The sequence below is a fragment of the Olea europaea genome, chromosome 3, assembly GCF_002742605.1.
Source record: "Olea europaea var. sylvestris chromosome 3, O_europaea_v1, whole genome shotgun sequence".
Classification (NCBI taxonomy): domain Eukaryota; kingdom Viridiplantae; phylum Streptophyta; class Magnoliopsida; order Lamiales; family Oleaceae; genus Olea; species Olea europaea.
Window position 1 is genome coordinate 2,537,821 of NC_036239.1, and position 20,930 is coordinate 2,558,750.

The 20,930-nt window shown below is 35.9% G+C and overlaps 2 protein-coding genes and 1 pseudogene across 2 annotated transcripts; all 3 read left to right on the forward strand.

Annotated features, from left to right (window-relative positions):
* LOC111376869 overlaps positions 1 to 3,032 on the forward strand; it is a 9,210-nt pseudogene extending 6,178 nt beyond the window's left edge.
* Positions 3,033 to 5,709: 2,677 nt separating this feature from the next.
* Positions 5,710 to 16,053, forward strand: LOC111381856. The gene is made up of 15 exons (XM_023005705.1): positions 5,710 to 5,821; positions 6,534 to 6,958; positions 7,066 to 7,143; positions 7,238 to 7,481; positions 8,293 to 8,550; positions 9,391 to 9,609; positions 10,989 to 11,231; positions 13,234 to 13,485; positions 13,622 to 13,863; positions 13,960 to 14,163; positions 14,346 to 14,438; positions 14,560 to 14,667; positions 14,773 to 15,102; positions 15,202 to 15,273; positions 15,798 to 16,053. The coding sequence occupies exons 2-15, from the start codon at positions 6,581 to 6,583 to the stop codon at positions 15,816 to 15,818; spliced, it is 2,742 nt and encodes a 913-aa protein (XP_022861473.1). The 5' UTR covers positions 5,710 to 5,821; positions 6,534 to 6,580; the 3' UTR covers positions 15,819 to 16,053.
* A 414-nt stretch (positions 16,054 to 16,467) lies between these two features.
* On the forward strand, positions 16,468 to 18,364 carry LOC111381873 (MADS-box protein defh21-like). The gene is made up of 2 exons (XM_023005723.1): positions 16,468 to 16,678; positions 17,261 to 18,364. The coding sequence occupies exon 2, from the start codon at positions 17,262 to 17,264 to the stop codon at positions 18,225 to 18,227; it is 966 nt and encodes a 321-aa protein (XP_022861491.1). The 5' UTR covers positions 16,468 to 16,678; position 17,261; the 3' UTR covers positions 18,228 to 18,364.
* Positions 18,365 to 20,930: the final 2,566 nt, after the last annotated feature.

Below are 20,930 nucleotides of genomic sequence, written 5' to 3' on the forward strand. Positions count from 1 at the left end.
AATAGTTTACAAAAGAAAAGGTCGATATGGATATGAATATCCATATATACAAAGCAATGCTAGAAGCAAAGGTTAAATGTTGACCTTTGTGAAATATTTCTCCTGTAGCCTTGCTTAAGTCCATTCGGGTTTTGTTTGCAACAGTTGCATATCGTGACTATATGTTAAGAGAAGTCTCTTGGAGCTGAAATCTTAGATTTGATGAAAAGTCAAAGTGTTTGATTTTATCAAATTTGAAAACGAATTGTGTGTTTACAAGAAGATAGTGGGAGCAGCATTTTTCGTATTCCTAAAACGACATCCCTATGTTTCAATCGTTGAAATAATGGTTGTTAAATGATTCATTCATAAACGATATGGGATAAACAACTTGATCTATAGAGGTAGATCTAGAAGATTGCTTAACTCATCCCAATTTACATAGATAAAATCATGGGATAAACAACTTGATCTTTAGAGATAGATCTAGAAGATTGCTTAACTCATCCCAATTTACATAGATAAAATCTTGAGAAGATTTCATATGGAGAAACTGGTTTACTCTTAAGCGGTATGTTGGAAAGGTTCCAAACATGAAGCAGCCGTTGATTCAATAGTAGAAACCTAATACATGGATACTTCAGAAGTAGCAAAGAGTTACAACATGGATCATGATGTTCATAAATGAACTTGGAGTAGTTCCTAATATTGTTGATCACATATAATAGTATTGTGATAACAATAGAGCCATTGCGAAAGCAAAGGAACTAAGGTCTCATCAATGATTCAAACATGTATTAAGGCAGTATAATCTCATCAAAGAGATAATACATAGAAATGACGTAAAGAGAAGAGCAAATTTCCACATTTAATAATATTGCAGATCCACTGACAAAGAGTTGTCGTAGTATAAACATGATCGTCATGTAGACTTATGATATTTGATACATAAGTGATTGGATCTAGTGCAAGTGGGAGTTTGTAAGTATTATGCCTTAGGTCCAATCAACTTTGGACATAAATACTTTTATATATAATTAATGTAATTAAATGGCAGATCTATTATTTAATTAATAGACAATTAAATAAATAATAGAGTCCGTAGATTCAAATAATTGTAATTTGTTAATCACAAGGAGTTGTGATTGTGAGATACAAATTACATCTGATTGAATCTTAAATCATCCGTGGTCGTAAGTAATAACGAGATACAGATATCGTTATTACGGATAGACCATCACGTGTGGCATTTCTTACTTGTGAAGTAAGTAACTGATCTCACAAGCTAAAGTGTGGTGATACTTAAATGAACATATGGATGTTTTTGTTATAGAACAAAACATTGGAGACCCGTCGAGAGATTCCACATGGATAACTATCTGAGTATCAGTGGTTAATCTCTAACGTTCGGTAGTGAAATTGGTCCTTTGACTTGAGGTCGTCATGGTACCTTATATGAGGACAGTCATACTTTGGCGGTGTTGGATGTTGCTCTGAAAAAGGGCCGCTAATAAAATTTGATTTTGTCGTACCACGTGACATTTCCCGTCACATGTATTGCCCTGACACATTGCTGATGTCAATCAGGGACGGCGAATGTGAATTGACGATAAATTAAAAGGGTGTTTTAATTTATCAATTTTGATTAGATCAAAATAATATTTCATGTCGTTAGGCATCGTGGTCGGGAACCTAATGGGTCACACACAAAAGAGAATTGGAAGATTGCAAATTGCCAATTGGTTAATTTAACAATCGTTGGATAAATTAATTAATTGGATTAATTAATTCACGGACCGGGTTTAATTAATTGAATTAATTAATTATTGGAGCGGACCGGGCTGAGCCTATTTGGGTTTATATAAATACATAACTAGGGTTTGAGGTCCAATAAGGTTTTCATTATTCTTGCTGGCACAAGAGAAAATCCTAGAGGCTGCAATCATATTCTCTGTGTGGATCACCGTTGGAGGCTGGACAATTGGACAGCTGTGGTGGTGAATCAAGGTTGATGGAACGAAAAGAAAAGCAAAAAGATTGCAGATCTGGAAAAGGTACAATCTTATCACAATTTCTATCTAAACACAAAGGCGATTCTTGGTGGGAATCGAAAATTATTTTAAATTCCGCTGTGCATGTATAAGTAGATTCCAAACAAACCGCCCTCTCGAAAGACATTTATCTAAACCCTTTAACAAAAACTTTCATACGCCTCTTTCGAGCTGTAAATCCTCCACCAAACACTAAGCTTCCACTCATAATCTACTTGCGTGGCAGCGATTTCGTGTTGTTTAGCGTGTCTACTATCGTTTTTCATAACTTCTGCAACGACGTTGCTGCTCAAATTCCGGTCATTGTTGCCTCCGTTGAGTACAGACATGTCCCGGAAAATCGGCTCCCCGCAGCTTATGAAGATGCTATGGATGCTCTCTTGTGAGCAAAATATCAAGCACTTGGTGGACATAGTACCACTGTTGATCCCTCGATACACGAACATGCTGATTTCTCATGAGTTTTCCTATTGGGAAGTGCTGCAGGTGGGTGCCTACCATGCAGCACTAAATGCATTAAATTTCGATCTTGAACCCATAAAAATTCAAGGGCTCATATTGAATCAGCCATACTTCGGTGGAGTCTAAAGAACCGAATCAGAACTCAGACTCATCGATGATAATTTCGTTCCATTATACGCAAATGATGTCCTGTGGACATTGGCATTGCCAGAAAACGCTAGCAGAGATCATGAGTTTGCGAATCCATTAACTGGGGGGTCTTATCTCGGTAGGGTTTTGAGATTGCCAAGGTGCATGGTGAAGGGCAACAGTGGCGACCCACTTGTTGACAGGGAAAAACAGTTGGTGAAACTGCTTGAATCAAATGGAGTTAGTGTCGTTTCAGTGTTTGTGGATGGAGGTTATCACCGCGTGGAGCTCTCAAATTCAACAGCAGCTCAAGAATTGTATGATGCTGTCAAGGATTTAATCAGTTCTACAGCTGCTACCACAATTCAAACTTGTGACGCCTTTGTGCCAACAAATATTTGTCCGCTTTAATGCTTTTGATCACTCCCATGTATTAATTTCGAAATTCATATGTACAGTAGCAAGTTTGTGTATGTTATTATTATTATTATTATTATCGCCACGTATGAATAAAACATTTAATTATTATTTTTGTGAATTTTTTTTTTAAATGTTTCGTCTCCATTTGGTTCCATTAAAAATTTAGCGCTTGTCTGGCAAAGCTTTGCCCCCAAAATTCTGAGCCTTTTTTGATTGTTAAAATGTCAAGTAGGACCCAATGTGAGAATCAAAGTCAACAAAGATGACTGGTTTTGATTTGCAATGATCCAAAAAGCAATTCTTGGAGAATATCATAGAAAACTTGAAGGTTTGAAACTTTAAATTCTTGCAATCAAAAGGGTCGAAAGTTCATGGTTCAGAATCAATTCAAGAGTTGATCATCGAACTTAGGTAAAAAAATTTGAATTCTTTATTTTTTATGTAACATACAGTTAAATATCTAAATAATCTTGTTTATTGAAAGTAGTTGGAATGTGGCAGTAGAATTATCCAGAAATTAAAATTTTCGTTAATTCAATAAGTATCCGTCTAAATGTTCACGTATATGTTATAAAAAAAATTAAATGATTTGAACATTTTACGTAAGTTCGACGATTAACCTTTGAATTGACTCTGAACCACGAACTTCTGGCCCTTTTAATTGTAAGAAGTTGGTGCTTCAAACTTTCAAGCCTTCTGTGGTATTCTTCAATGCAAAGATTGCACCGGTGTATGAACATCTTCTTTTAATTAATTCAAGAAAGTAATCCTTCAATTTGAGAATTGGAAAGCAAGAAAATAGAATATTCTCTCTCTCTCTCTCTTTAAATTTGAATTCTATGGAATTATGTATCATGAGTATTGTAATATTTTTCAGTCCATCTAGTCTTTATTTATAAAAAAAAGATAATACAATTTCAGTACAATAATAATTCCGTATTCAAACAAGAGTTGACAACACTTAAATTTAAATTTAAATTCAAGTCAAAATCAATAATTAATTTTAATTACATATTTTATAAGAGCCACAACTTTTTAACTACACATTTAATTAAATTTTGTTAAAATCTATTAAAATTCTATTTTTATCCAAACAAAACTGAGCTCATATGTTGCGAATTTGGAGAAATTAATGGAGACCTTATGCTTTTTTATTTTGGATAGGAAATCATAGTAATTTATTCATCAAGGAAATAAAGAACTTGCTGCTTAAAGAGAGCTTGAAAAGTTTTAAAGACGGACTATCTTATTTGGTTGAGTTAAAAGAGTTGATCAAATTATGTTGTTTAGTAGGGATTAAAATCAATTTTTTAATAAAAATCGATAAAATGTGTAATTAAAGTTATAGGTCCCATCAAATAATTAGTTAAAATTACTTGTTAACTTTAATTTTAATTTAATTTTTTATTTAATACTCACCAAACAGGGGCTAAAGTTTAAGTCAAAATAAATAATTAATTTAACAACACATTTATCGAATCCACATTTTTTTTTATCAACTTTTCAATTAAAAATTCCATCAAAATCTATTAGAAAAAATACTTTTGCCAGAACCAAACATGGGTGTACTAGAGATTTACGTAAGGGCAAAAACATTAATTTTTTTCATTGGTCTTCGCCTAACAAAATCACAAATAATTTTTTTCATTGGTCTTTGCCTAACAAAATCACAAACTAATGTAGAAAAAATAATTTACGGGACTTTTTGTAAAGTTGTTAGACTTTCATAGATTCTAGAAAATTTCAAAAGACCTTTCGTAAACTTTTATAAATTTTCAGCAAACACTATATAGATTCAAAGTAATGGACTAATTGAAGCCATACCAAACAACTTTACGAGAAAAAAACACTCATTCTCATCAAAATACCCCTTTTGCTACTGAAACTAGAACTTTTGTATGGAAATTACGGGTGGCAATTAAGTCGTATGGCAATTTTGGTTCTAAGTCGATGAACTTCAAACGTTGTTCTTTGACAAATCTCTTAATTTTTTCTACGTACATATGTCATTTTAAAAAATACCAATCTCTCAGTCTCAAATTGATAATATTAATTTGTATATTGTCTACACAACGCTCTAGTTCATGTGAAAGCAAGTATCTTGAAAGTTTAATGTGCTTGAAGGACTGGTTAGATGAAAAATTATGGGTTCAAGAGAGAAGTCCAAATGTTTTGATCAGCTTGGTGTTTAAGAAATAAATACGAACTCCTATATAATTACTTTCTTTCTGTCTTTTATCGAGATTTGAGTTTAAAAGTCTTTGGAAAAGGAATAATTCTATTTGTACCGAACTAAACTTACCGAAAGTTGCCCCCCTCTCACAACACACGCAGGCTCCACGTCAATATAAAAACTTCTAAATGTGGTCCTCACTCCTATTGTGAATAGTAGGCAAATGATTAGGTAAAAAAATTTTGTATATGTAGTATTGTCCTTGAAAAAAATGTTGAGGGAAAAAGTGTTAAAAGGGGTTAAGGTCGGGACGAAATGTATAATTTAGTTTTAAAATATGATACTAAAATAAAACTATAGGAAAAGATTGCTACAATTATTTTTGACTCAATTTAGTGCTATTTGTGTCAATTTCCCTTGATTATGCCCGAATCAGGAATCATATCGTCCCGGGTCGCTTCCCGCAATAAATCTTTCCGTATATAAAACGTCTGGCACTCGGTTTCCACTTTCTCCACTCAGCTCTACACACAGGTGTATCCTCGTTCATTCCAATTACATTTTCGGTTTTTAAAATTTTTGGATCAATATTCTTTCTTCGATCGGGGTAATATTTTCTCCTCTCACTCTGATTTTTCTGCTTTTTGGTTTGTTTCTGATTTTTTTTCCTCGCTTGACGCGTTAATTCATAATTTTTGAAACTCCAATTCGTAGTGTTTTAATTGGAATTTATTGATATTATTTTGCATTTCTGGCTTTTTTTGGTGTGATTAATTTGGTCATACGTTGGGCATTCCGCAATTGGGTTGTGTTTTTACCATTTCTTTCTCGTTAGCGGGACTGGAATTTTCTCTCTCTCTTTTTGAATTGAAGATAACCCTTCTATAATTCCGACTTCACATATGTATTCAAGCTTTAAACCCAATAGAAATATTCTATTCTTGCCAAAAAAAATGTATATCTAGTTTGTAAATGGATTCTTGGAACTAGAACCTATTATCATCGAGAAAGTTTTGAATGTCCATATTATGAACCAGATAATGAGTAATGGAAAGATGGAGATAACCTATATCCATGAATGATTACAATGGTGATGGTGTTTACTTGGCTACGTCGGTATGTTGTAATGAAGGGTAATTAGTAAATTAACATCAGTTTTGACGTCAGTAAGAGATTTGTAAATATTTGTCTTCTTTGTTTATTCGTCTTCAGTTGAGCAGGCCTTGTAGCTTTCTTTTCCTTGTAGTTTTTAGGCTTCGGTTGCTTTAGAGTTGTCATTCAGTAACTGTTCTCAGTTTTCTTTAATTTGTTGGCATTAGGAAGTTACGACTTGTTAAATTTTATTTGTGGAGAACTGAAGGGGAAAATGAAGCGCAAGCGCGAGTCTGGAAGATGCAAATCAAAGAAGCCCTCTATATCAGGCGCTGCTCAGTTATCTGTAAACCCCGGATATTACTCTGATAAGGATGAAAACAATGTCAGATTTGACGCTCGAGTGGACCTGGGAACGAGAACATCCAAAGCCGATATGAGTGGACAGCTTGATGGTTTGGAAAAAGAAGTGGCAAATGATGGAACAGTTGATAGTGCTTCAGCAAAGTTGGCTAGGGCTCTTTCTCCTTCATGTGCAAACCAAAGTAGGAATGAAGTCACACTGCAAGGTGATAAGAACTGCGAAAAACAACCAAAATCACCTTGTCAGGATCCTCGATACAATGAGCATGAGTTGAATTCTGCCTTGTTGGTAAGTAATGAGTTAAGTTATTATGATTATATTATTGTGATTTTAGTTACTCTTGAAGACACGCGTATTGCTTTTTATTGTATCTTATGATATTTGTTCTTTTATAGGTGATTAAGAAGATTATGAAAATGGATGCAGCTATACCGTTTAATCTACCTGTTGATCCTATTGCATTGGAGATTCCTGTAAGTTTCATTGCAAATTACCCACATTGCAAGTTTGAATATAATTTTGGTTAAAGTATTGAATCTTTACCTTTTCTTGATTGGTTGGTATCAGGATTATTTTGATGTCATCGATACACCCATGGATTTTGGTACGATATGTAGCAACCTAGAAAATGGTCTCAAGTATGTAAATTCGGAGGATGTCTTTATGGATGTGCAGTACATATGGGATAATTGTTGCAAGTACAATAAGAAAGGTTCTTATATTTTGGAGCTCATGAAACGGGTGAAGAATAACTTCATCAAGCACTGGATCGCAGCTAAGTTGTGCAAGGAACCATTGAATGTTGCTAATGGTGAGATTTCTTGAAATTATGCATTTGCTTGCTATTATTCCACCTGAAATAAAAAGGTAAGTACATTGTCCACGATTATCATTGAAAAATTATTGGTTTCTTTTCTCGAAATTATCTATTCGGTTTCTTTGCGCAGTTCTTTCTTTCTCACTCTTGGATGGCCAGAATACACTATAGAGCCTAATACCTTTGTTTTTAATCAACCACTGCTTGTGTTTGGTGATAGGACAGGAAAAATCTTTTAGATACAAGTCTCGATGGTCTCTAGTAATTGACTTTGGATCAGAGAAATAGTTTCAGACATGTCTAATTATCAGCTGAACCGCGTTCTTATTGAAATATTGCCTGAATACTTGTACACCCCACTCTCTCGAAGGATAGTCTATCTGGTCTAATTAATTTTTGTTTAGTTTCAGTAGGTATGTAAATGATATTGAAGTTCACTTTTGTTATTTTTCAAACACTGTCGTGTTCTTCCATTCTTCCTGGCTGTATAAAAACCTTGGACGACTTTCTGTCATCTTTGATTGTGGACCGAAGATTATATGCTTCGCTAGCTTTTGATACTTTTACTACTGATTAACATTTTTAGATTTTAAAACTGAATTTTCGACAGATATTATGACTTATTTTGGTTATGAATAAAATGTATACAAATTGTAAAAGGAGCACCTTCCTGTTGTGAGATGTAAACTGAGTGTAGTAGATAACAGACTGACTTTATAATTATTATTTTTTTTAGTAAAATGGTGCCATTAAAACAATCGTTTAACTGAACTATGATTTTCTCATGTTTGGTCGTTTCATGTAGGACATATGAACCAAATGTTAGAGTCTCCCATTGAGTCAACCATGAGGCATAACAACGCTGCACAGAAATATCAAGGGGATTTGACCATCAGCAACTCTTGCCATTTGCAATTGAACCAAAGGCAGCAGCAACAGTTATCACCTTGCTGTAGCCATGCATGTAAGCCACAACAAGTATCCTGCCAGTGCGAGTGCCTATTGCACTCTGGACAGTTGCAACCTTGTCAGCCCCAGAATGGCACACATGTGTCTACTTCAGGTCATAATTGCATGATCTTCATCACATGATTGTAGTTGATGTTTGCCATTTTCCCTTTATTCTCGTTAATCTGTTTGATTCATCGTAATTGCTATTCTAACTGCTACATATGCCAAGAATATGATTTTTTGGTCTTCCTCTATAAATGAATTTCTTTGTGTCCTTGAATCTTCTCCATAAACCCACACATAGTTCTGAGAGATTCAGCAACAATTGAATTAAGAACTCAAAATATTTAGAGAAGTTCTTGATGGGCCCTGTTGCTACCCATGCAAGATTTGTAGCAGAATTGGATTCTAATGTGGAATCGAAGTTTTGTTTTGATGGGTCTTGGATTCTGATGTTTATTGTATTTGTGTCTATGTTATAATTGTTTATTTTACTTTTGTTTAGTCATGTTTTTCCATTTGTGATGTGTGGTTTCATGTAAAATAGGTGGTTACAAACTTGCAATACCTGACATGACAATTAAAATAAAAGAATTATAGGTTCAACTATTTGTTTAAAATATTAAATTGTTGTCACGATCTTTATTAATTATTAATACCTAATCGATGCTCTATGTCATTGGGATTGAGATCACTTACTGTAATTTGATTGTTTATCGTACACTTGCTATACTATACCCTGTCAGCCACCTACAGTCACCAAGTAAAGGTACGTAACCCTTCCGAGCATTGCCCCATTTTGATGCATCTATGAGGAGTAAACGCACTGCAAGTTGTTCTTACGCCTATTCTGATGTTCAGCCCTTCTGGTCATTTTTAATTTAGTAGTGGTGGTATTATAATCTTGATATAACTATTTACTGGAAGTATTCATTATTTAAATTTCTCCCAGATTCAGTTTCTCGCCACAATGATTTTAGGCATTTATACTCGGTGGACCTTATGAATGGTAACTCTTTCAACCAATGTCCAAGTCTAGTTCACTCTTGTCAACCATCACCCAGCTGCAACTTTCTATGCCATCCCCATCTAAGGAACTGCCTCCCACAATCAAGCTCAGACCAGTTGGCACCTTCCCGAGTGCAAGCAGGCATAAATGTCCATAATGCAGGTGTGTTTGGATCTATTAGATGCACATACAATAAATTTGATTTAATCAGGAAGGATCATGATGTTGTTACGTTTTGAGTGAGTCTGTCTGGCAAACTCCAAATCCAGTTATTTATGGTCGATGTCATCCATGTTCTAAAAATTTTCAGGAATTGCAACTTCAAAATTACCTTAGTTAGTCATTGTTTCTCTTTCTGCTGGATGTATGCCCCCTTAAGTACTTGCAATAAAACATTAGGTTGTGGCCCTACATTGTTTAGTTTATTCTCCATTAATGGCAAAATAAATGGATTGGGGAAATGGCCACTAAGATTCATATGGAGTATGGTAAAAGTAAATCACAAACTGATTTTCGTGTCGTATTTTTGGGGGTATGAATTGAGCCTCGCATGATTTCATGTATTTTATTGAACAGATTGACCTGCTTTCAGTGTTGCTTTACAGGACTAGGAAGCCTTTATTTCTAAGATAATTACTTATATCTAAGGGCAGAATGATTTGGTGCATGACAACCACCCTCCACCAGAAAAGGACGTAGAAATGAAAAAAAAAAAAAAGAGAGGAAAGTTTCAATTGTGCAAATTTAAACATCTACCGCATCATCAGTTTGTTGACAGTTTTCCTATAACATCAAGTACATCCATATTAACAGACCAAGCTCATTACTGTTGGTTGCGTTTCATGCAAATGCAATCCTGTTTTCTGGCTTTGTAGCTGAATAGGCACGAGTTTTTTGCAGTTTCTGGAAACAAAAGCAGCAACTTTATCTAATTTTGACTATCAAACTATTGGTTATGTCTCTTAACTATTGGTTTTCTGTTAGTGGTTCCTCTGAGTCCGCAGACATCTGTAATTCTTGAAAGTCCATCACACTTTTATTGTAAAAATAAATAATAATGGAAATAAAGAGATAGGCCAATTGAACCTGCTCAAACTATTTCTTTTCATGAACCAAAAAGATTTTTGCCAAGAAGAACAAAAGGCCTTGGACTCGTAATGGATTGTAGGGGGGATATGAAATATCCATAACAGATGGGCGTCAAGTGGTTGATATTATCTTACCAAAACTTTAACTTCTTGTTGCACATAGCTACCCGTAGTCTATTTATGTATTTCCTTGATTCTTCTTTCTTCATAACTGGACCCAGTGTGGAACCACCTGTTTGATTTACTTCAGCAGGGGCAGGTTACCTATGTAGTTGATTTTTTGATCTTGTTCTCAACGAGCTTAGACAGAGAATTTCAGGTAGCGCATTTCTATTATCATTGTTTCTGTGCAACATATTCTTTTTATTATTGCTAAATGGTGCATCAATCTCTGTCCTTGTATCCAGTATAATTTACTATTGTCACTGAGTAAACATCATGTTTCTTTTGAAGGAAATTTTCAGTTACCCACCCATAGGGAATCTGCTTTCACATTCAATAAATGCGAGCATGCATGCAGTTCAGGCCCAGATACTGGCAAGGGGAAGCAACAAGAGCAGTGTCAGATGGACTCAGTTTATGGTCAGGCACATCACCTTCCAGGAAGCTGCATCCATGTACATCAGCTGCAAGAGTGCTCTTGTCACCAGTCTCAGAATTCTAAGGTGGAGGCAGGCAGAAATACTGACAATTCTGGTATGAAAAATTTCATTTGTTTCGAGTTTGTGTATAATTTATTTAATTTTATTCTTACAATGCAGGCATCAGGCTTCCTTTGCTCTGATTTTTGAGTCTGAAGAATGTTATTATTAGTTTAGCTGTTCAATTTTTATGGTGTGCAGATGATAGTCATGACATTGTCCATTCTTCATTTCTTTTATCTGGACACTTGAATAATTTTGAAGTTTCTCTTTTTCAAGGTATATGCTTTGCAGCAACTTTGTTGTTATCCTCACTGGCTGCACATGTTCTTAGAACTTACATTCATCCCCTGATTTACATTATTATTCACACTTTTAATTAAGTACATTATTGAATTGAGATGCTAGGGTGCATTTGATTGTAAGCATGAAATTTACATGAGACGAAAATAAATTCTAGGTATTGCATGAAAATTTTCAATTAAATGTGTTTGATTGATTTAATTTTCAACCTAAAAAATGTTATACTTGTCCATTTTTTATTGATGGGTAGATGAGAGAGAGAGAGGAGGTAAATGAGAGAGAAAGAGAGAGAATTACGTGGAAAACAAAAATTTACTCCCCTAAAGAAAATATTTTTTTTGTTTTCAAAGAAAATATGGTCATGTGACCGAAAGTAAGAAAATGTTTTCCATGTATAAAATATCAATCAAACAGTACAAAAGTGAGAATTTGGGTTAAAAAAAATGACATTTTCCATGGAAAATATTGACAATAAAATGCACATTTAAAGAATTTTCAAGTAGAGAACTGGTGAGCTTGTCCTCATTTATATGGATGAATGGTTGAGGAGTGAGGCTTTTTACATGGTCTAAGGTACTGGAGTTTTTGCCATCTGTCGTTACAACGTCTAATTCTTCAATTCGTTGAGGCAAGTTGTCAACGTGTTTGGATGTTGAAGTTCTAACTGTTCTTTATATCGAGTCATTAACAAATAGATATTATGTCTTAATTCCATTAAATTTGAAGAGGGTTGTTCTCACCATTCATCGAATCATCACATTAATTTTAGCTTACCGCTCTTCTTTTTTAAGTCTAGACAAGACATGTCCCAACCATCCAAGTCATCTTTCTTTATTGATCCTTATTTATGACACTTCCACTTGTCAGTTTATGTCTTCATTTCTTGCTTTATCCGTTCTGGTATAGTCACTCATCCATTTTGTCATGCTCGTTTGTACTATTAACATGTTTGGAAAAGCTTATAGCTTCTTAGAATTTAGGTTTGAAAAGCAACAAGAGTAAAACTTCTCAAAAAAGGTGCTTTAAAGTTTAAAGAACCTTTTAAGCCTAGCCGAACAAGCTACATATTCATCTTACAGATATTTGCTCTTTAGCAACAAACAGTAAATTCTATAAAGCGTAGGTGTTGTGTAACATTTGTAGAACTTTTTTTTATGAACTTGGTAGACTCCTCCCAGCCACATAAACCTTTCTCCAAGTATACTTAGTATAGCATGCAATTAACTTTGATTCTGTAGCTCTTTGTTAGGATTCTATGAGAATTTCTCATAGGTATACACCCTTGACAAATCATAGGTATTTACAGGAACGGTAATAAAAATGTTTCATTTTATAGTATGTTCAACTAAAGAAAGAAACTTCAATTGAAGTTATTAACTTGGCTCATATGTATAGCTTTGAATGTTAAAACTTTGTAATATCAAAACAGTGGACCATTTTGTGCCCCGTTGTTATATAAAAGATGTACCTAAAGTAATTGGTTTCTTCTAGTTCTTTTGCATACTTGCTATCGTTTAATGACTCTATTCACCATTTAAACCCACTGTTATGCAAATTGTCTAATGGTAGGATAGATACCTATTGTACAAATGCAACTGTGGTCTTATCTAAAAACTGACGTATGGAACTTTCCCAACTTTTCCATGTAACTAGTGAATTGCGTCTGTGGCAACTTGTATGATTCCAAAAGATTCAATATTACCTGTCTCTAATTCGATGTTCCAAATTGCAATTATTCATGGTTCTCTGTGAAGGAAATTTGCGCACGGCACCTCCAATGGAGTCTCCTCTTAACTGTAGTGGACCTGGTATCGAATGTCCAGTGACCCCAGTTGCTCATAACGCTAGCACCCAGCAGCTAGATAAGATGGACCCTACCCAGGAACAATCGTCCTCTATGATCAACGAGACAGAATGCAACCCCCAAGAGAACACCTGCCATAACCTGCCTGGGTCCAGCTCATCGCAACCTTCATCTCCTACTGAGACCGATAATAGGAACAGAGGTCTGCTACGTATTTTTTCCGGTTAAAGCATCTTACTTATTTTCCTCTCAACTAAGACCAATAATGCAAGCACAGGTCTGCTTACTTTATCTTTATGAATTATTTGGGTGAATGTTTTCCCTTCTTTTCATCATAGAGTATAGTAGCTCCAGGAGGAAGGCTCGGGTTCGAGGTCCCACTCGTTGCCTTCATCTGTTGAGCGACAAGCGCATATCAATCACTACCAATGTATTAGGGCAGCCCATTGGCCTTGAGGCGCCAAAATTGACCAGCTTCCTGGGTATCCTAGCACGGAATGGGAACTTTCTACCCCTAACGTATGTTGACTGGAGGGCAGTGCCCAATGAAAGTAAGGAAAGCTTGTGGCAGAAAGTTCAGGTATTTGTAAGCTGTTCTGCATTTCTTTTTCCTCCTGCTTCTGCATGATTTATCTGCATATTTATTTTCATTGGATTGTGTTTCGAATCGATGCAGTTGAGGTTTGATATTGACCCTGTGAGTAAAGATTGGGTCCTGCGTTCTCTTGGGAGAAAATGGAAGGACTGGAAAGCCAAGTTGAAGAGCGCACATTACTGCCCTCATGAAACTGATGAGGAGCGGCTAGCTGATCGTGATGAGAGGGTCCTTCCAGATCAGTGGGCATCTCTTATTGCGCACTGGAGTTCTGAAACAGAAGAGGTATTTTTTAGGATGACTGCTGATTATTGTATTTATGTATACAAGGGTTTCTTTACACGCCACAAAAAACAAAAGGAAAAGTCAGGAATTATGTTTTCAATTTATTTATTTATTTTCAAACTAGTTAAATTTTCTTTACATAGAGATTGGCCTGTATAATAATTATGAGGTCCACATGATAGAAACGCAGTGCCACAAATAAGGCTAATCGTGCACATCAAAAATATGGTCATGCAACAGGCACAAAGAGCTTTGCACGAATACGTGAAGAGCAGGTGACTTTCGTGCTTTCTGAACTTCAACTGCAGGGGGAATGTGTTTGTGGTTATTGATGTTGCTATTCTTTTATCAATATTATTCATATAAATGTACTGCACCTGAACTGATCATGGGCAGCGAGCAAAGAGATCTGATGGGAAGGAACCATCACGTGCAGAGCTATTCATATTGACTCGTACATGCAGAAATGGGAAGCCTGTTAATGAGGCATCAGCAGCAGTAATTGTATGTGTTGGAATGTGAATTGGCTTTCGTTAATTTACTAATAATTATAGGTTACTAGATATTGATGTTATGTAGATTACCGAACATTTTTACTTAAATGTGCAGACGCAACTCCAAGGCCTTGAAAAACAACAGGATACCTCACAGAGCAGCACTAACCGGGATGATATGTTTTCCCAAGTCCTGGGTAAAGATAAACATGGACGTGTTCGTTGTTATGGATTAGGCTCCTCCCCTTCTGATATTGGGGTGCAGAAGCCTTCTCGTGAAGAAGCCTTGAAAATGGTGTCTGAGGCTAATGTAGAAATACGTGAGCTGAAGGAGAAAATGGCAGCCATGGAGCAGACCTGTGCACAGATGGCAACTCAGATGACTGATATGATGTCAATGATGTCTTCCATGAGGAAATTACCTGATGAGAATGTGGCTGATAAGGTAGGTTCACATCTAGGTCTCCAGGACACCATCTCACAACTTTACTTTTTGCAAGTCATACTTCAGAAGTTGACACGAGTAATCCATTCTTTATGATAGGCTGCCAATACTTCTGGTGCTTCTGACAGTACATTTCTCCTACCATCTCCTGGTAGAGGTTCAACATGCCAGGTCAGCAGTCCCCATGTCGGAACTCACCTTAGTTGATTGATTTATACATTTTTTTTCTTAATTCTCAATTTGACTTGAGAGATGCAGAGTCGTGGGAGGAAAAGGAAAACTTAGATCGTGAACTATCTGGCTAGGTAAATGGTTACAGCATTTAAAATGCTCAGTTATGTATTGTCTGCTAACTTTTTTCCCCCTCTTTTCGACAAACAGCACAGCCCCTACCCCTGCCCCTCGAAAGGTAATGCACGCTAAACTCAACTACCATGTTCATTGAAGTTCTAATTTGGCTTAAAATAAAATTTAAAAAGAAAAAATAGAAAAAGTTATTCTAGATGCAGATTTTTTTGAATGTGTAGAAATGGATATCTAGAGTTTCCATACTGCACCTCCCCACCTCTTCCTCTCTGGTCGTTTCAATTTGCCTATTGCCTTGCTCTGTTCCACCTTTGAATTGAGCACCTATTAATCTTGCTCTTTCAGTAATCAGTTAAGGTGTATTAATTCTGCTATTCTTTTTTTAACAGGTAGCGTCAGAGTTAACGTAGGAAAGTGGATAGATTGTTGATGTGTTTTTATGGAATGCTAGTTTCATCTAATGACCCATAGATGTATACCTAACATATTCCATATTTTGGTTGTGGAAGTATTTATGTCCTATCCAAGATAAATGTTTTCTTGTAAATATTGTTTTAGCTTTACAGACAATCCTTTGATCAATTTCAAGTCTGTTACTACCATAACCTTGGAAACGACATTTCTGGTATGTGGTTTTACTTTTAACTGAAGTTTGCCCAAGTTGCTTCAAATGCCTCATTTCAAATTTGTCAGCTTAACTCGGAACAGCAAAACCCAGATGCCATAATTGGCATGAATAGCAAAGATGGCTGCTCTATTATACAAATAAAATTCAAATCATCTTATGAGCAAAAATCGCATTTTTTTTTTCCAAATGTAGGCAGCCTGTTTTTGATGAAAAAATCAACTGAGTTCCTCGACACAAGTTCAATAGACACGGTGACATAATTTCGTGTGCACCCTGAAGCATGGGCGGACCCAAGGGGGGTCTTGGGGGATCACTTGACCCCCCCCCCCCCCCCCCCCCCACTTCGCCCCCCCCCCCCTTTTTTTTGTATATCGTAGCTAGTTGATTCCGTTATGAGTTCAAAACGCAATAATATGGTAAGGTATTAAAAAGGTAATTTCGTGGTTAGGGGTTTACAGAAACAACCTTGCATGACTCTACGAAGTTCGTGGAACGTTCGCTCCTAGCCTCCTTCGATGGAAACAGAGAAAAATTGACAGCTTTGAACGGAATCTCACAATAAGATTTGAACTTGCCTTTTAAGATAGCCAATATTGAATGCAGTATTTAAAGATTCTGCTAGTAAAGAATCGATTACATAAGGTAAATTGATTATATACAACTTTTTTGCAAATTAAAAGCAGCTTCTATATATATATATGTGTGTGTGTATATATAAAGCCGGGTCTGAACGAAGAGCAAGGTAATTAAAGAATCAATTCATTCTTTCTGAATCTGAACTAGTGTTTTAAAGAATCCATTAAAGGTTTTGCTTCTTTTCTTTTAGAAACCTTGAAGAATTCTGCTTTTATTAACTGCTTTGATTCTTGTATGAATTGCGTCAATGATTTATTGTTTTCTAACGTTTTCGGTGAAAATAAGCAACTTTAATCAATAGAACAGAACTTCATTATTTAAATTTGTATAAAAACCATAGATGGGAATTGAATGTATGATATTTTAACCGATTAGTTCGGCTCGATTTTGAATTTTTAATATTTCTTTTGATTATTTATTTTCATTTGTAAGCTTAGTCACTTTGTGTACCCATCGGACGGCAGCCCTTTCGAGTTTCTTAGGGAACGATTCACCCTGCGTAGATTGATTGAATGCAGAAAACCTTCCACTGACACGCGGTCGTATTTATCATAGCATTTACTAACCGTAAATTGTGTCTTGTGACAGGATGGGACGCGCAAAATTGAACATGGAACTGATAAGCAAGGAGAAATCAAGAAACATAACATTCAAGAAAAGAAAGGAGGGTTTGATGAGAAAAATGCATGAATTCACCACATTGTGTGATGTTAACGCATGCGTGATAATCTATCCCCCTAAACAAGACAAGAACACAGAAGAGCCAGAAGTGTGGCCTCAAAATCTCGAAGAAATACGACGAATAATCGACATATACAAGAACAAGAACAAAGATTCTGGGAACAAAACGTACGGCCTGTCGGATTTTTTTATCGAGCGGAAGCGAAAAATCAAAGACGAGCTTGAGAAATTGCGGAAAAAGAACATGGAAGCTAAGTACCCTACTAGAATTAATATGATGGATGTACTGTCAGAAACTCAGTTGAGGGAATTTTATGCCTTGTTGAGCAATAAGGCTGAATACGTCAAGTCGAGGATCGAAATGTTGAAACGAAACGACAATGGATTCAATATGAATACGATGGATTTGGGTCATGGAAGATTGATCCAAAGAGGCATAGAATTAGAGGTGATAAATCAGCAGCAGGCAATTTCCTCTATGAAACCAGTTGAAATGCATGTACCTATTCATTATCCTAGTATTGATCATCACCAAGAAATGCATTCTATGATGCTTTTGATGAATGACAATGATCGTGTCCAATTTGGTGGTGCATCAAGTGGTAGTAATATCCAGTGTGCATCATTTCAGAGACAGGTGTTTTATGAGTCCACGGCCGCTGCCGGTCATGGGGTTGTGGACAATGTGATGTGCCATAACCCGGTAGCATTAGCACGATACTACGCCGTGGCTCCACCAGTCCTGCCGCCTGTGCCACCAACGTACTTGCAGCATGCCGTTGCGCCACCACTGAATTCTTTGAAGGAGAGTGATGAGCAAGATGATGTTTTTCAGTATCAAATCAAGAACGAAATGGTAAGGTACTATGAGTGAGCAAGTAGTCAAGTGATTTGTGAGATGATTCTTTGAAATTCTTCTATTCTTTAAGTTTTTCTTGTTGGATTATAATTAGTTTGTCGAGCTTTCCTAATGAAGTAGCAAATTTCAATAAATGTAAGACACTTCTTACTCACATGAATTTGAACATTCCTTGCACAAGCATGTCACGTTCCTCATGAATGCGTAACCTTACATTAAATGTTCGTTCTTTGCACGTGAACTTTACATTCGTTGAAAGGGCATGACAAGAATCCAAATAGAAAGAAAAATGTGACATGAACTGTCAAAAACTTTCCTATTTGCATACTGATTTTTGACATTTTGATTGACACTGCATTGTTATCAAGTGTTAGTTGGATGAAAAAATTATTTGAAATTTAAACTGTCTAATAGATTAAGGGCACTCGTCAAAGTGTAAATTAAAGTGTACGTCATAGTACATGAAATAATGTTCATTTGTTTAACTAAAAACCAAACCTAGAACCAAGAAGCATGAAGAAATTCGAAGCAATTTTATAAATTAACTTCATGGGGAAGTCAGAAAATAAAAAAATCAACACCGAACTCTACATTGTATAAAGTTCTGCGCCTAATGTGCACAAATTTGAAAACAAACAGCAAAAGGAGTGAAAATAGGGGGGATATACATGAAAATGGCCTAAATGGTATATAACCTTTTCCAAAATGGCCTTTGACTTTTTTAGAAATTTGAGACTACCCAAAATATCCTTGGAAAAATTTAACAACCAACCCTTTATATAATAAAAAGTTTCTTTTTTAGTCCTTAAATTTAATAAAGAAAACCCAAAATGACTTTTTGGCATTTTCAGTGTTTTCAGTTGAAAATAGCCAAAACATGGAAAACACTCAAAACGCGACATTTCCTCTTCGCTGTTCATCTCCACCGTTCCTCTCTGGGCTCTCTCCTTCTACTCACTTTTCCGACCACCAAACCACCACCTTTCGGCTGCCAAACCACCGGATGCAACCACCATCAGCCTCGCTTCCTTCCCCTCTATAATCTCCAACCAACCACCAGCCACAAATCAACACGAAGCAACAGAAAATCCAGCCCAAAAAATGAATGTCGCAACCCCTTTTCCGCTGGAATATCCATCTCCAATGACGCCCAAGGTCGCGCACCACCAACACTTGATAGCCCTCATCCAGGCGATCAATATCATGTTCTAACATCAACCAATAATGCACCAATTCGTTCTAATGTGAATCAATCAAACATGGCAGTCGCGAACCAAACATGCATGCTTCAATTCGTGTTTCTAGTGATTGGCATCAGTCGATTGGCGACAGTCGAGTATTGAGTATGTCCCTACAGTCATGGGTAACACTTTAATTTCATCAATTCATGCAGAAATCGTCGTCGGAATGGGAGTTTTTGGCTGTTCTAATAGCTCGCGACTGGCCTCTTTTGAGCAGAAATTCTAGCATGTTCGGCCGGAGTTAGGGCCAGCTATTGGGTCGGGTGTGTAGATGACATTGTGGGCTTCAAGTTGGTGCTATGTTCCGGTAGCCATGGTGGCCGGAAAGTGGTGTTTTGGAGGTGGGGGTATTGAGAGTGAAAGAGAGAACCGGAATGGGAGTTTTCAAATTTTTTTGAACCAAACACGTTTTCTAATTTTTCATTTTGAGAAATTGTTTTTTAGAATGACAAACCAAACGTGTTTTTCATAATCTCAAAATGAGGCCTCAAAACAGAAAATGGAAAATGATTTCAAAACTGAAAATATAAAATAGAGACGCAAAGAGAACGCCAAGCTTTTAAGGAAAACTTTAATGCAATTTTGCAATAATTGCTTACAAGAGTTATTTTCCTAACTTCTGTTAGGTCACAAAATCTCATAATATTCCTGAAAAAAAAAAAAAAGAAAATAATTCCAAAATCTAAAACAAAAGGAAAGCTTGCAACAAGTGTTAAAACATCACTGGATAAACATATATATATTAAAGAAAAATTATTTCANGCATGTGTTGTGTATAAATTTATGTATTCTGTGCATTTTTTCTGGTTCCAATTGCAATTCCCACAGTTGGAGACATGTGCCTGTAGCATAAAAGTGGATGTAAAGGGTTCAAAGATTATGATAATTAATACATCATCACAATGTTTTTTTAAAGTATAATATATATAAAATTATGTTTTATGTATAGATTGCATGGAAGAAACAAATTGCAGGGCATACTTTTTATTTATATATTTTTTTTCTGCTTTATTCCTCTTTCACCTTCCTATATATGTAATGTGGATTTGTGCTTTATTAGAAGATGGAATAGTCTTAAAGAGAGCTGAAAAAGTAAAAGTAGAGGTAATAAATCTTTGCTTTTGATCTTCCACTTGTACAGAAAGTAAAGATAAATATATGAAACACCTCACCCCCACCCCCACGTCCCTCAGAAAAAAAACCAAAGACTCAAAAAAGAGAGAAATTCATGACTCATATGTGCATGGAAAAGTGTGCTCTTGTATTCTGAGTAAGAAGTTCCATTAAGCTTTGAAAACTCGTGGCAGAAGGCAGACTATATTATATGAGGTGAACTTTGTGTCTGTATCTTGCCTATACTAATCTTACCTTATATGTTAACCCTCATATTGAATTAAGCACGCTTAACTAGATTATAGCAAGTTTTGTTGGATAAAAAGAACACGCATGGCAATTCAAAGTCTTCTATGTCGACCGG

Excerpts from the sequence above, each read along its gene's own strand:
- LOC111381856 (XM_023005705.1), top strand. The coding sequence starts at position 6,581 with ATGAAGCGCAAGCGCGAGTCTGGAAGATGCAAATCAAAGAAGCCCTCT. Across the intron at positions 7,144-7,237 it reads CTATTGCATTGGAGATTCCT|GATTATTTTGATGTCATCGA; the intron begins GTAAGTTTCATT and ends GGTTGGTATCAG. Across the intron at positions 14,164-14,345 it reads GGAGTTCTGAAACAGAAGAG|AAACGCAGTGCCACAAATAA; the intron begins GTATTTTTTAGG and ends TCCACATGATAG.
- LOC111381873 (XM_023005723.1), top strand. The coding sequence starts at position 17,262 with ATGGGACGCGCAAAATTGAACATGGAACTGATAAGCAAGGAGAAATCA.